This window comes from Saimiri boliviensis, chromosome 12, assembly GCF_048565385.1.
Source record: "Saimiri boliviensis isolate mSaiBol1 chromosome 12, mSaiBol1.pri, whole genome shotgun sequence".
NCBI classification, from domain to species: Eukaryota; Metazoa; Chordata; class Mammalia; order Primates; family Cebidae; genus Saimiri; species Saimiri boliviensis.
In genome coordinates this window covers 50,108,277-50,122,438 of record NC_133460.1, presented here as the reverse complement: position 1 = coordinate 50,122,438, position 14,162 = coordinate 50,108,277, and the positions used below count along the sequence as shown (strand labels likewise).

The window sequence follows — 14,162 nt, the reverse complement described above, 5'->3', positions numbered from 1 at the left end:
ACAAGGAACCATGACTGAAGCCAGCAGAACCAAACACGTAAGGCTCATGGATATTGGAATTATCAGACACAGAGGACAAAATATTTATGTGTAATATATTTAAGTAAACAAAATTTAAGCCAAGGAAAGGAACCATAAAAAGACAACCAAGCAGATTTCAAAAAAAAAGATGGTGTGGTGGCTCACACGTGTAATCCCAGCACTTTGAAAGCCAAGGCAGGCAGATCACTTGAGGTCAGAGTTAAAACCAGCCTGAGCAACATGGTGAAACCCTGTCTCTACCAAAAATACAAACATTAGTGAGGTGTGGTGGTGCATGCCTATAGTCCCAGCTACTCTGGGGGGCTGAGGTGGAGGATCACTTGAGCCCAGGGAGGTCAAGGCTGCAGTGAGCTAAGATCACACCACTGCACCCTGGCCTGAGCGACAGAGTGGGACCCTGTTTCGAAAAAGAAAAAAAATAAATAAATAAAAGGAGAACTACAAAACAGAATTCTTAAGAATGAAATTATAGTAAATAAAATTTAAAAGCCCAATGGGCTTCTACTTATCATCAGGCTCCAACAATTTTTAATTTACAGCCAAGCTTTCATCTAACCCCACCTGCCCCAGCCATTGTTGCTATTGAGAATAACAGTTATGCCTCTGTAGGTTATCTATGTTCTCTGGCTGCTCTCAAACACCAATTAGATGTGTGTTAGCCTTCTTATTCTATCCTTTGCATCTCTTAACATTTCTTTCATACTTTCTATTTCTTTGTCTCTCTGGACTGCATTCTGGTTAATTTTTTTATTTTTTATTTTTATTTTTTTTGCATCTTATTCCATAAATGTGACTTTGGAACTATGTACTTATTTTACCTAGTTTTAAATGAACCAGGGCTCCTTGGACAAATGGCTGATTGTAGGCCTGGAGCAGGAAATGGGCAGCGAACATGGAATATTTTGTCAAAAAAAAAAAAAAGGAAAGAAAGAAAAGGCTTTCAAAGATTACTTGGGTCATGCAAATGGACTTAGGAGCCAATACGAAGATGTTCTCACCAGCCGAAGATGGATGAAATAATTTGAGCATCAATCTGAATAACAGCTACAATGGATTAAGGCACACACAGCATTCCACAATTTATTCATCTGTGTACTGTGTATAGGCATTTGAATTATTTCCAGTTTTGAGCTATCACAAATAACATTGCTATGAATATATATATATATATGTATATATGTTTGTATCTGTGAGACAGTCTCACCACGTCGCTCAGGCTGGGGTGCAATGGCGATCTAGGTTCACTAAAACCTCTGCCTCCCGGGTTCAAGTAATCCTCCTGCCTCGGCCTCCTGAGTAGCTGGGACTACAGGCACCTACTACCACGAACGACTAACTTTTCTATTTTTAGTAGAGACGGGGTTTCACCATATTAGCCAGGCTAGTCTCGAACTCCTAACCTGTGATCTGCCATCCACCTGCCTTGGCCTCCCAAAGTGCTGGGATTACAGGCATGAACCACTGTGCCCGGCCCACTGCTATGAATATAAATGTCCATATACCCTGATATAAACGTGTACTAATTTTTCTAGAGTATGTCCGGAGTAGCAGAATTTCTGGGTCATAAGATACATGTATCTTCAAATTTACCAGATAAGGCCAAACTGTTCTGTGGCTGTTACTCTGTGGCCTCTTACAAGTTCTTCAAGAATCTAAGGGCACAGGAGAATATATTGTGAGTACATTATAATCTTCCCTCTGAAAGTCACCCTGTTCACCTCAATACTCTAAGGAAAACTGCTACTATATTATAGGTGGTTCTGTTTTTTAACAGTTTGATTATTTTGTTTTGAAAATGAATGACAGGAACATCACTTTTATTACTTCTGAATATCTGAACATGATGATTTTCATGGTGCCAACACATTAGAAAAACAAAACAAAAACAATGCTTCCTGGGGGAAAAAACTAAACTAAACTAAACTATTAGGTGTCCTTGCCTTCAAATGGACCCTTCAATAATTAAATCTGCAGTCTTTATCATGAGTATCTAATAGGATTAGCACCTCTAGGACACCATTACAGCATACTGAATTAAATCTATCTATCCTACATAACCTGAGGTTTAGTTCTTTCTAAAGACAACAGATCTAAACAGATGTTTAGGAAAACTAACAACCATCTACTTGAAAGAACAGGTAAAACAAGGAATTCTCATGTGTTTCTTTAAATAGAATGATGTCTTCTTGCTTTTTAGATTCCTAACACCAACTAAATGAGGTTCAGTTTACAGCAAAATAATAAACTAAACTTTGGCTCAGGTAAAACCGGAAGTATAGTAAAAACACTGCTGGATGGCTCAACAAAAGTATACATAGATAAATAGGGGGATGGTAGGAGTGCCGGTGGGGGATAAGCAAAGAAGGGGGTAGGGAGGGAAGGTGTGTAGAGAGCAGATATGGCAACATATTTACATTCAATGAATCTAAGGTGTTCTTTAACCCATCCTAGCAATTGAATGTAGATTCAAAGTTTTTCAAAATAAAAAGGTGAAGAGAAAAATATCTATAAGAATATATACCAAATGTTGACATTCTCTGGGTTACAAAATTACAAGCAACATTTAAAACTGCAGTTAATTAGGCTCTCTCTATAATGATCAAATATTCCTTGAGTAGTAAGATGATCTTTCTACAATGATCAAATATTACTTGTAGGGTAAAATATTTTTAATAAACTCCTCTATTTTAACCTAAAAAATAAGGCTATTGGATGCCACTTGCATATACTTACACATCCACACGAATCTGGTCCCCCATTGAACAGGGAGCAAGCTATCCTCACAACTTCAGCCTCTATCTTGCGTAATCCTGGGAAGATATCTGGATGCAGGGGGTTACTCCATGCAAAATCTCCATAAGCCTGCAAAGAAATGCAAGCAGATGTGAGATTAAACTATTACACTATACGGGACAAAGAATCACACACTAAAGAGTTTCTAAGTATTAGGCACAATGATAGGAACTAGAAAAAAAGGTAAGATATATTCCTCAACCTAAAAAAGATCAAAACATAGTGGAGAAGACAGACATGTAAATTAATAATTTTACAATGCAGTAAGGAAAGAAGTATAAACATGGTTAAAAGAGCAGACTATAACACCAAACAGACCCAGCAAGAAATCTTAGCTTTGCCTATCACTTTCAGCTGTGTAGGTCAAATAATCCAAGGTTGTTTCTTCATATGCAGAAGAAGTTATGGTAGCTATCTTCTAGTGTTCTAGCAATAATAACATAATGCTTGTGAAGAACTTAGCAGAGTGTCTGGCAAAAAGCAGCTGTTATCGACTGCAATACCAGATTTGTGTGCAGAGTGTTAAAGGACCCTGAAGAGGGAACAACTAACATCCTGAGTGGTCTAGAGGTGTCCACTGACTGGAACTTTGAGAGATGAGGGTAATCATCATTTAGAACAAGAGGAATGATGGAAGGGAAGGAAAACAACATGATGAGAGCATGACACATTCAGTAAAGAGAAAAGGCAGAATTAAGGTTTATGTGGGAAATAAAGAGTAGTAGTTGAGAAAAAATACGTGGGAGTTGGCTCATGAAGACACTTGTATTCTCTGCTGCATAAGAACCTGTTTCATCCTTATAGATGATGAAAAGCTACTGAAAGATTTTAAGCACAGATCAGAGCATTACACCAAGCTATGCAAAACCTATCATATTTATTTAGTAAAGTATAAGTAGTTTCATATTTATAATAAACACAAAGATGTTAGAGATCATCAGTACAACCCCAATTTTATATGATGAAGTGGACTTTCAAAAATAAATGTGAGGTGCTCCTTTGGCAGCACACATACTAAAACTGGAACGATACAGAGAAGATTAGCATGGCCCCTGCGCAAGGATGACACGCAAATTTGTGAAGCGTTCCATATTTTTAAAAAATAAAATAAATAAATAAAAATAAATGTGAGGGCTGAGTGCAGCCGTTCACACCTGTAATCCCAACACTTTCAGAGGCCAAGGCAGGAGGATTGTTTGAGGCTAGGAGTTCAAGACCAGCCTGGGCAATACAGTGAGACCCTCTCTCTACCAAAAAAAAAAAAATACAAAAATTAGCTGGGCATAGTGGTGCACTCCTGTAGTCCCAAGTACTCAAGAGGCTGAGGTGGGAGGATCATTTAAGCTCAAGAGGTCAAGGCTTCAAGGAAGTGAGCCACGATAACACCACTCTACTGCAGCCTGTGTGACCAGAGTGAGATTTTGACTCTAAAAAAATAAAATAAAAATAAATTTGATTAGAAATGAAAGAAGCTAACAATGAAAATTATTTGAAGTACATGTGAGATCACTGCTCATCTTGGGTCACATGATTTGAGAAAATTATGAGAGTTTCCTTATCTCTTCTTACCAAACAAAATCTGTCTCACCATAAAAAAATCTCATCTAACAGACCTACCTTCCCTAGTAATCTGCCTTCTACATAGGACATTTTTGAAGCCTGAAAACCTAAATAACATTTTACTACTTTACAGACTGAAGATGTCTTTGATAATATCATACATATTTGCTTATGTCTGGGTGAAGAGAAACTTTCATGGTTTTATTGTAACAATAAGCTTTCCTTAAGTAATTTTTCTAATTACAAAAGTAAGGAGAAAAAAGGAGGTCATGTAAACTGGCACAGATCTCACAGGTTTCCCTCAAGAACTGGATGCTCACCTTTACAAGGAGCTCAGTGAGCTTCTCCTCCCCACTGTACACGGTTCCAGAGGCTCTCCCCTCTTGCCAGAAGGCATCTGCAGAGAAAGGTAAGATTACTGGGTCAGTAAGCAGGAATCTCTGGGAAGACAGGTTCTAATAAAGAACAAACAGGAAGAAACCTCTCTGGGTACAAAAGAAAAAAAAAGTTGAGTGGAAACCCAACCGCATTCTTATAGTAAATAGAAAAAAGTTCAATAAACAGCCCAATAAAGATAAAAAATAATTACTATCAGCAATGTGAAAAAGACATTAGTAGCATTTAGGTACAATAAAAACAGTCCGATAATAACATTTTCCTCATCTTCAACTGCCTTCTAATACCAGAAACATTTTCCTTGGTCTATACTTATTTTCTGTTCTCTGTATGGCTTTGGAGTGACCTTTTTCTGCAATAGCTTCCTTCTTCTCTCCCTTCCTAACCAGTCCTAGGAATTCTGAGAACTGTTAATGGGAAGAGTTGGCAGAAAAAGCAAGACGAGAAGTATGAAATTTCAGCACACTATCATCAGAGACAAAACGAGAAAACAAACCACAATGAGGTATAAACCATGAGCACCCTGGTCTCAGAGGCCACTCCCTTCAGCCAAACCTGGAAACCCACACAGAACTAGCTACCTGCTTCCAGCAGCACATGCTGTAGCATTCAAAATCAGGAACACAGGCAACATTGGGATAGACCTCCTTTGTCCCAGTGTTGAAAGAAAAGTGAAGTTCCTGACTAGAATATAAGATCTGACTTTCCACTTTCCTCTCTCCCCGGGAGACATTCATTTTATCCATAGATCTGCTGATGTGGGTGTCTCAGGTCCTTCTGCTACAATGCAGCTGTGCCCTATTGAAAGTGGGTAGTGAGAAAGCTATTACAGTAACACACTAACTAAAAACTGCATGGAGCCACAGACTCTCCAAAGCAAAGATCTTCAGCTTTTGAGAACAGAAAACTGAGTGGTAAATATACAAACAAACTCATTCACACAGCAATCTGCCAACCTCTGGCTTGCTGCCCATTTGACTTTCACTCTTTCCTTAGAGGACACTGCTCTGTAGCATGCACATCTTCAGACCAGAGGTCACCAGCCTTTCAAAAATAAGTTATCTGGTTTCGTTTCCTGTTCTTTTACTGATGCTAGAGAACACAGCAATGGACAGTGACTTAAACACTGAAGAAGGCAATATGGTGGTGGCAACCAGCTCTCATAATCATGGAAATCTTCAACACACAGGTTTTAGGGTGCTAACCCCTGCTTTATTCATCTACATCCTAGACTATATCAAATTTCGTACTATCCAACGTCAAGACCTCAACACATGTCACTTAGAAATTATAAAGGTATTTGTCAAGGCCGGGCACACTGGCTCACACCTGTAATCCTAGCACTTTGGGAGGCCAAGGCAGGCAGATCACCTGAGTTCAGGAGTTCAAGACCAGCCTGGGCAACATGGCGAAACCCCATCTCTACTAATAACACAAAAAAATTAGCTGGGTATGGTGGCGCACACTTGTAATCCCAGCTACTTGGAAGGCAGAGGCCTAAGAATCGCTAAAGCCTGGGAGGCAGAAGTTGCCGTGAGCCAAGATCGCACCACTGCATTCCAGCCTGGGTGACAGAGTGAGACTCTGCCTCAAAAAATAAAAATTAAGGGTATTTGTCAAAATGCAACATGATATCCTGGATTGGCTCCTAGAATATAAAAAAGAACAGTTTAAAACAAAACAAAACAAAAAAATCCTGATGAACTAGCAACAGAATTTGTAGCGTAGTTAATAGCACTGTATCAATATTAATTTTTTAGTTTTGATAAACGTACCATGGTTATAGAGGATGGTAACATCATGAGAAGCTGAGTGAAGGGTATATGGAAATCTCTATCATCTTTGCTACTTTTCTATAAATATAAAATTATGTCAAACTAAAAAGCTTATTTTTTAAAAGTACTTGTAATATGATCTTAATCAGTAACAAACATGAATCTGTTTGAGTTAATAGCAATAATGGTTAACATTTACTGAACACTTACTATATGCCAGGCACTATAAAACATTTACACATGTATGATTTCATTTAACCTTTTCAGATAAGTACTGTACTGATGTTACTATTCCCATTGTAAAGATACAGGAACTGTGACATACACAAGTTAAGTAATTCACCAAAGGCATACTTTAAGTGGTAAACCAAGAATTTGAATCCAGGCTCATTCCTGGGTTATGCTCTTAAGCCCACCAAGCTATCTGGTGTATTATCTATCACGTAGGTGCTCATGCATATACGTGTATAAACACACACAAACACTATCAGCATTCTCAGAAACAGATAGATATACAGATAAAGATAGATGTGAACCTATACAGACAGATCTACCTGTAGCTACATGCATATAGATATATACCATCTCTTTATCTCTGATGATGGAATTATAGTGACTTATTTTTCTTTGTGCCTTTATGCGTATTTCACATTTTTACGTGAATCTGTATTTCATATCTGATATTCTCTCTTCTTTTTTTTTTTTTTTTTTTTTGAGATGGAGTTTTGCTCTTGTTACCCAGGCTGGAGTGCAATGGCACGATCTCAGCTCACCACAGCCTCCGTCACCTGGGTTCAAGCAATTCTCCTGCCTTAGCCTCCTGAGTAGCTGGGAATACAGGTGCGCGCCACCATGCCCAGCTAATTTTTGTATTTTTAGTAGAGACAGAGGTTTCACCTTGTTGACCAGGATGGTCTCGATCTCTTGACCTCGTGATACACCTGCCTCGGCCTCCTAAAGTGTTGGGATTACAGGCTTGAGCCACCGCGCCCGGCCTGATATTCTCTCTTCTTAAACACAAACATATTTGTTTCAGTCATGCTTACAAAAGGAAATAAAGCAAAGTTCCACTATCTCTGAGATGTGCTTGCTTTATGGATGAAGAATGAATCTAAACATAATTTTTAAAATATGAAATACAACCTGTGAAACAGAGAGTAGACCCTCCTAAACATGTAAGAACCAACGATGAGTTATTCTTAACCTATGTGTACATTAAACAATGACAAAACCCGTTGTTTTAAGGAAGCAGAGAGCATGTATATGCCAAGCATCATACCCATAGAGCTGTACTCTTTAAGTTTCTCCAAAACTGCAGATGAGCTCAGACCCTGGGAGGGCAAAGCTTTCACATACTCTTTGTCCACTTTCATGAATGACATGTTCTTGTTAATATCCTCCTTGGTCTTGTTCAACTTGTCTTGAATCTCCAAAGGTAAGAAAGACAAAGTTAATGAGATGCAAGAGTACAGTAGAGACAGCAGAACCATTATGACATTTAAGCAACTGCTTAAACGCTGGGCACTGCACAAGTAACTAGATAACATTTTTCTTAAAGATATATGGTGCTATTTTGACTGGTCAGCTACTTTCTGGCATGTACAACAGCCTCTTAAAAATCTGAAAAGTGAAGCTTCTCTCTAAAGGTCAAAGATGCACTCAGCCGGGCGCGGTGGCTCATGCCTGTTATCACAGCTTTTCAGGAGGCCAAGGTGGGTGGACTGCTTGAGGTCAGGAGGTAGAGACCAGCCTGGCCAACATGGTGAAACTCCAACTAAAAATACAAAAATTAGGCATGGTGTAAGGTGCCTGTAATCCGAGTTACTCGGGAGGCTGAGGCACGAGAAACACTTGAACCCAGGAGGTGGAGATTGCAGTGAGCAGAGATCACACCACTATACTCCATCCAGCCTGGGCAACAGAGCAAGACTCTGTCTCAAAAAAAAAAAAAAAAAAAAAAAAATGCACCCAATTTCCCCTTAACCCATTTCTCTGCCATGCTGATATCACTGCCACTTCACTTGGTTTGCATTGCTAAAGTCAGCACATCCCTGAGGGCAATATTTGGACTTTGATCCTGCCTTGGCAGCAACTACAGTATGTGTGTAAAACAATCAAAGTTACAAACTGGCCATGCTGCAATAAAAGGCATTCTGGTCCTTGTGCAAGTGCTGAGCTCCTTCAACAGACATGCACACAGCACACCAGGAATTTGGAGGCCCCATACAATACAAGCACAAAGCATTCTAAGAATTGCCAGGAAGGCTCCAACGTATCTCCTTAAGCTTGTACCATCTGACCCCAAAATGTTAGGAGGAGCTAAGGTCCCTTCTGCTATGCCATTTATTAACTATGATTCTCTTCTCTTCCATCCTCAAAGCAATACCTTCTAAGCCATTTTCTTTTACTCAACAAATATGCAGGCCGGGGATACACAGTGAACAAAACAAACTTTTAAGCAGTAGAGAACACAGGAAAAAAAAAAAAAAAAAACTAAAAATTACTTCCTGTCCTCATGAAGTTTATTTTCAGCAGGAGAGACGGCAAGTTAGTCAGGTAGCAAAAAGTGCTGAGGAAAAAAAAGAGCAGAGTAAAGAGGCAGAAGGGTAGGGCCTTAGACTTAAAGCAGAAGACTCTTGGTTAGTAGGTTTGGGGAGAGACGCTACATGTCACAACTTGTTCATGTCACAGTGCTACTGTTTCAGCAATATATTTGCTAAAGAACTCAAGAACTCACTCCACACTAAGATTTTTCTCATCTCTAGCCATGAATGATTAGAAGAAAGAGATGTTCTTAGATATGGCCCTTGATGAAACCGCAGGGTAAGCCACTCTTTTGAGCACACCTGCAAATAGTCTAACAGGCCTGCACTAGCAGAAAGCAGAGGCTACACTCCTGGGCAATTCCCGGGCATGCTATGGGCATGAAGATATTTTTTAAGTTGTAAATTTAAAAATTAATTCACATAAACAGAACAGGCTATGAAAGCTTAGCTTCCATACATAGAATATGCTATTACCATAAAATAAAACAGACAGCAAATGACAGAGGTATATTAGAAAGCACAGCAAGTACTTCCTTACTCCCAATTCTTGCCTCAAAGCCTATATTACGGTACCCAATTTTAATTTCTTCAAAGCATTTACTTCAAAATAACATTTCATGTATTTGTTTACTGATTTATTTTCTGTCTTTCCTATTAAAATGGTAAGTTCTGGCTGGGCGCAGTGGCTCATGCCTGTAATCCCAGCACTTTGAGAGGCTGAGGCAGGCAGATCATGAAGTCAGGAGTTTGAGACCAGCCTGACCAATATAGTAAAACCCCATCTCTACTAAAAATACCAAAAATTAGCCGGGTTTGGTTGTGCACACCTGTAATCCCAGCTACTCAGGAGACTGAGGCAGGAGAATCGCCTGAACCCAGGAGGCAGAGGTTGCAGTGAGCCGAGATCACATCACTGCACTCCAGCCTGGCCGACAGAGCAAGACTCCATCTTAAAAAAATTAAAAAGTAAGTTCCATGAGAGGAAGAACTTGGTCTTATTCACCACCATATCCCCAGCACCCAGAAAAGTACTTGACACTGAGCAGGTGGCTCAATAAACATGTGTTGATAAGTGAATAAATGACAGAGGGCTACACATATACACAGATGCACGTGAGCGTGCACACACACGTAACTTTTTGTCTCTAAGCCTCGGAATCTGCTTCTGAAAAAACAGAGGGTAATCAGATAGCCCTTAGCAAGCTAAGGATATTTACTTTATAAGTTAAAGAATGGGTTCTGGAACCCTAGCATTTATTTGTCTCAAAGTCTGGATACTGAATAAAGTGAGAAGAAAAAAAAATGCAGGAAATAAGGGGAAATCCTAATGTAATTTGTGCTGTAGTCCATCTTCTACAATACCTTCCCTGTTCCCACCCCTTATACTCTGTAAGGGCTAGATTTACTTTTAGGGATTAATACAATTTGGAGAGCAAACAGAAGCCTTTGTGCTCACATCCCCCTTCACCACTCCATTTATTGCTTCCACTCCCCTACAGGAAATGAACCTGAAGACATTATCTCTGGGAGGGTTAGCACAGCAGCCTGATTGGATTTCAGCCAAAGGCTAAAGATAACTGGCAACCTTTTAGGTCAGGAGTCAGCGAAAGACCCCTGGTATAGCCAGGAAAGAAAACTGAAAGCCCAAAGTGAAAGAAAACTTGAAGACAAAGTTGGGAAAGACCAAAGAAGGGTGAGGGGAAGACACTGGAGGAGATGAAGATGCCAAGGACTCAACTGCCTTCCTGAGAGCTTGCCAAGGGGCCTGCCCTGTTTATCTTCATCTGTGACAAAGAACCTGTGGGAGGCACAGAGGTGACTACCTTATCCTCAGCATGGGTGGAGGCAAAGAGGAAGAAACAAAGGGGACATTCTATAATACGGATAAGTGCAAAGAGCAAGTGACAGCGCTGTGCAACTTGGGATCAGCAAACTACAGCCAGGAACCTACTAAGGCATTCCTGAATTCGTAAAGAAAGTTTCACTGGAATAGAGCCAGGCTCATTCATGAACCTCTTGCTGCCGTCCCTCTACAAGGGCAGAGGTGAGGAGTTGCAACAGACACGATATGGCCTACAGAGCCCAAAATGTTTCATATCTAGCCCATTACAGAAAACATTTGCGGACCCGACCTAAACCCTGTGAGCACCCAACTCCTAGATAAATATCTCGAGTCAGCCAGCCATATATTGTTCCAAAGCACCGTAACACTACAGTCAAGTCTTCTCATTTCAAATTCTTCCTTAACAGGCTTCTCATCTCTCCTTTGGCCATTCATGTTGGGAGACAGCATTAAGTCAGGGTTTCTCAACCTTGGCTCTTTTGACATTTCCAGCCAGATAATTCTGTGTTGGGGCAGGGGGGCTGCCCTGTACATTGTAGGATGTTCAGCAGCATTTCTGGCCACCATCCATTACATGCCAAGAGCACCACTCCATCCTAGCTGTGACAATGGAAAACTTCTCCAAACACTGCTAAGTGTCCCCTGAGGCAAGGGGAAAAAATCATCCCTCCACTTTGAGAATATTAGGTTCAGTAAATAGGAAGAAAGAAGTATGATGCTCAAGAGAGGAAAAAAATGACATATACAGATTCCACTTACCTTACGACCAATGATGGGCATCTTCCTAGTGAGCTTAAAACATTTCTTTTTAAACCTTGACCATAAACCTGTAAGAAACAAATGGTTTTCTTATTAAAATAAATTTCCAGATATGACCTGGTATATAGCAACTATTCAACGTGCCTTCCGCAACCTCACTTGCCTCCAATTGCAAAGAATTGCTTTCCTTCAAAAAACAAAAAAAAACTTTTTAAATTTAAATTTGTGAAGTACCGTATTTACATGATTCAAAATTTAAAAAATACAAACGCATTCACATATAGTAAAGCAGTGAAGTTTCCCTCTTTCAAACCTATCCCCCTGACCCTCATGCTACCCCCAAGTAAACACTACTGTTAGTTTCTGGTACACTCTTCCAGAGTTTCTTTATGCATACACGTGCTATACTTATTTGTCTACCTTCTTTTGCACAAAAAGCATACTCTAGCACTGTAGTAGACCTTGTTTTTCCACTTAGGAGTATTATCTTAAAGATCAGTGCATCCTCTTTTTTTTTTTTTTTTTTTTTTTGAGACTGAGTCTCACTCTATCATCCAGGCTGGAATACAGTGGTAGAATCTCAGCTCACTGCAACCTCTGCCTCTCGGATTCAAGCGATTCTCCTGTCTCAGCCTCCCAAGTAGCTGAGACTCCGGGCACATGCCACCTAATTTTTTGTATTTTTAGCAGAGACAGTGTTTCACCGTGTTAGCCAGGATGGTCTCGATCTCCTGACCTTGTGATCTGCTGCCCACCTTGACCTCCCAAAATGCTGGGATTACAAGTGTGAGCCACCGCACCCGGCCCTCGCTAATTTTTATAGCTGTAGAGTATTACATTATATGGATGTGCCAACATTTATTTAATCTGCCCCTTAATGATGGACATACAGGTTGTTTCTAATATTTGCTACTACAGATCATGCTGAAATAAGTAACCTTTTAACACACACCATACTGCATACTTACAAGTGCACCTACAGGATAAACTCTCAGAAGCAGAACTACTAGGTCAAATGATGTACGTATTCCAGAATTCTTGACCTTCCTAAGGTTTCTAGATGTTCAACATTTCTCTTCTTTCCCCCAAGACTAATGGCCAGCCCCTGTTTCCAGTTTGTTTTTCCTGGATCTATGTCCACCCTCTCATTCAATGCAAATTCTAACATTTTCTGGACCTACAAATGCCCTCAAAATCGTGGATGCTGGCCGGGCACAGTGGTTTACACCTCTAATCTCAGCACTCTGGGAGGCGGAGGTGGGAGGATTGCTTGAGCACAGGAGTTTGAGATCAGTCTGGGCAACACAGTGAGACAGAAACAACAAAAAGAAAAAAAAGTCTGAAAAATCGTGGATGCCAGAGTCCATACTATCAGGCAGTATATGCGACAAATAGAGAATTCTAATCCTGTTGATTATAATAATCATAAATACGCAGCATCTAAACAGACTGATAGACCTTCTAATGCATTCGTACTCAATATATCTCCACTGACTCTGACAACAGTATTCTGATGCTGGCACAGAGGCATTATAGACCATCCACAAGTGACATAAAAGCCAATGGAAGATCAAAGCATCAAAACTTGCTTAAGGCCACAGATAAAATCAGTGATGAAGCAAAGATTTAACTCAAGTCTTTGTATTTTCAGTCCAGGATTCCTAGGATTCTATACTGTTTCAAATGCACCATAGGAATTTCCTGTTTGAGTCTATAAGAATCTAGGCCTGGCTTTTATCCAAGGTGTGAACTGAGTATGAACTTGAACTGCATTCCTAGGAGATCTGGGAATTCTCACTTTCCTGGCCAGAAGGAGCTCCCTCTTCACTCAACAACCACAGGATGTGTCTGTGCCCGCTTTTTGTATCCATTGCATCATGCCTGCATCTCTGCTAGCTGTTTCTGATTCACCTGTAACCTTCTCTAACTCTCCCTAGAGTCCACATTCTGTAAATACCTGGGACAAAACCAGGTAACTAAGACACAGACTTAATCGTAAGACAAAGGGACTGAACCCACTTGTTTGTGGTTACTTTTTGTTTAAATTCTGGAGTATTTCCTTCCAGCCATATGTTCTACACACTGTAATACATACCTGAAATCCTATTTAATGTAAAATAACTGTATCCTCCTCACTGATAGCACTTTCTACATTATTAACAATTCTAAACATATTTTTTAATGTTGTAATAGCCCAACAAATTACTATAATCTAATGTTGGATAGTTCAACTTCTTGTTATTCAACTGTTTCTAACTGTTAAAGCTGTACGGATTCAGAACTGCTTCCTTATTTGATGAAGTAATTGAGGTAAAAAGAAATCTAAAAATCAGCACACTGAACCAGCTGTCCTGAAGTATAGTCATGTGACTAGCGGAGGATAAAAGAATAGACTAATTTTGTGGAAGTTGTGAGAAAAAAAAGGGTACAGGGTAAAAAGAACAGAAT

General features: G+C 39.8%; 1 protein-coding gene and 1 non-coding gene across 3 annotated transcripts in view; one reads left to right on the top strand and one right to left on the bottom strand.

Annotated features, from left to right (window-relative positions):
• Positions 1-14,162, bottom strand: part of SGPL1 (sphingosine-1-phosphate lyase 1) — a 61,620-nt gene that overhangs the window by 14,964 nt on the left and 32,494 nt on the right. For both annotated transcript variants that reach the window (XM_039478124.2, XM_074382353.1), the window contains exons 4-7: positions 11,715-11,782; positions 7,846-7,993; positions 4,716-4,792; positions 2,776-2,904 (exon numbers count right to left, since the gene is read on the bottom strand). In XM_039478124.2, the coding sequence (XP_039334058.1) occupies positions 2,776-2,904; positions 4,716-4,792; positions 7,846-7,993; positions 11,715-11,782 (422 nt within the window). The remainder of the gene's footprint in view (positions 1-2,775; positions 2,905-4,715; positions 4,793-7,845; positions 7,994-11,714; positions 11,783-14,162) is intronic.
• LOC120367528 (U6 spliceosomal RNA) lies at positions 3,827-3,932 on the top strand. The gene has a single exon (XR_005581896.1). It is a non-coding gene; the product is annotated as a U6 spliceosomal RNA (small nuclear RNA).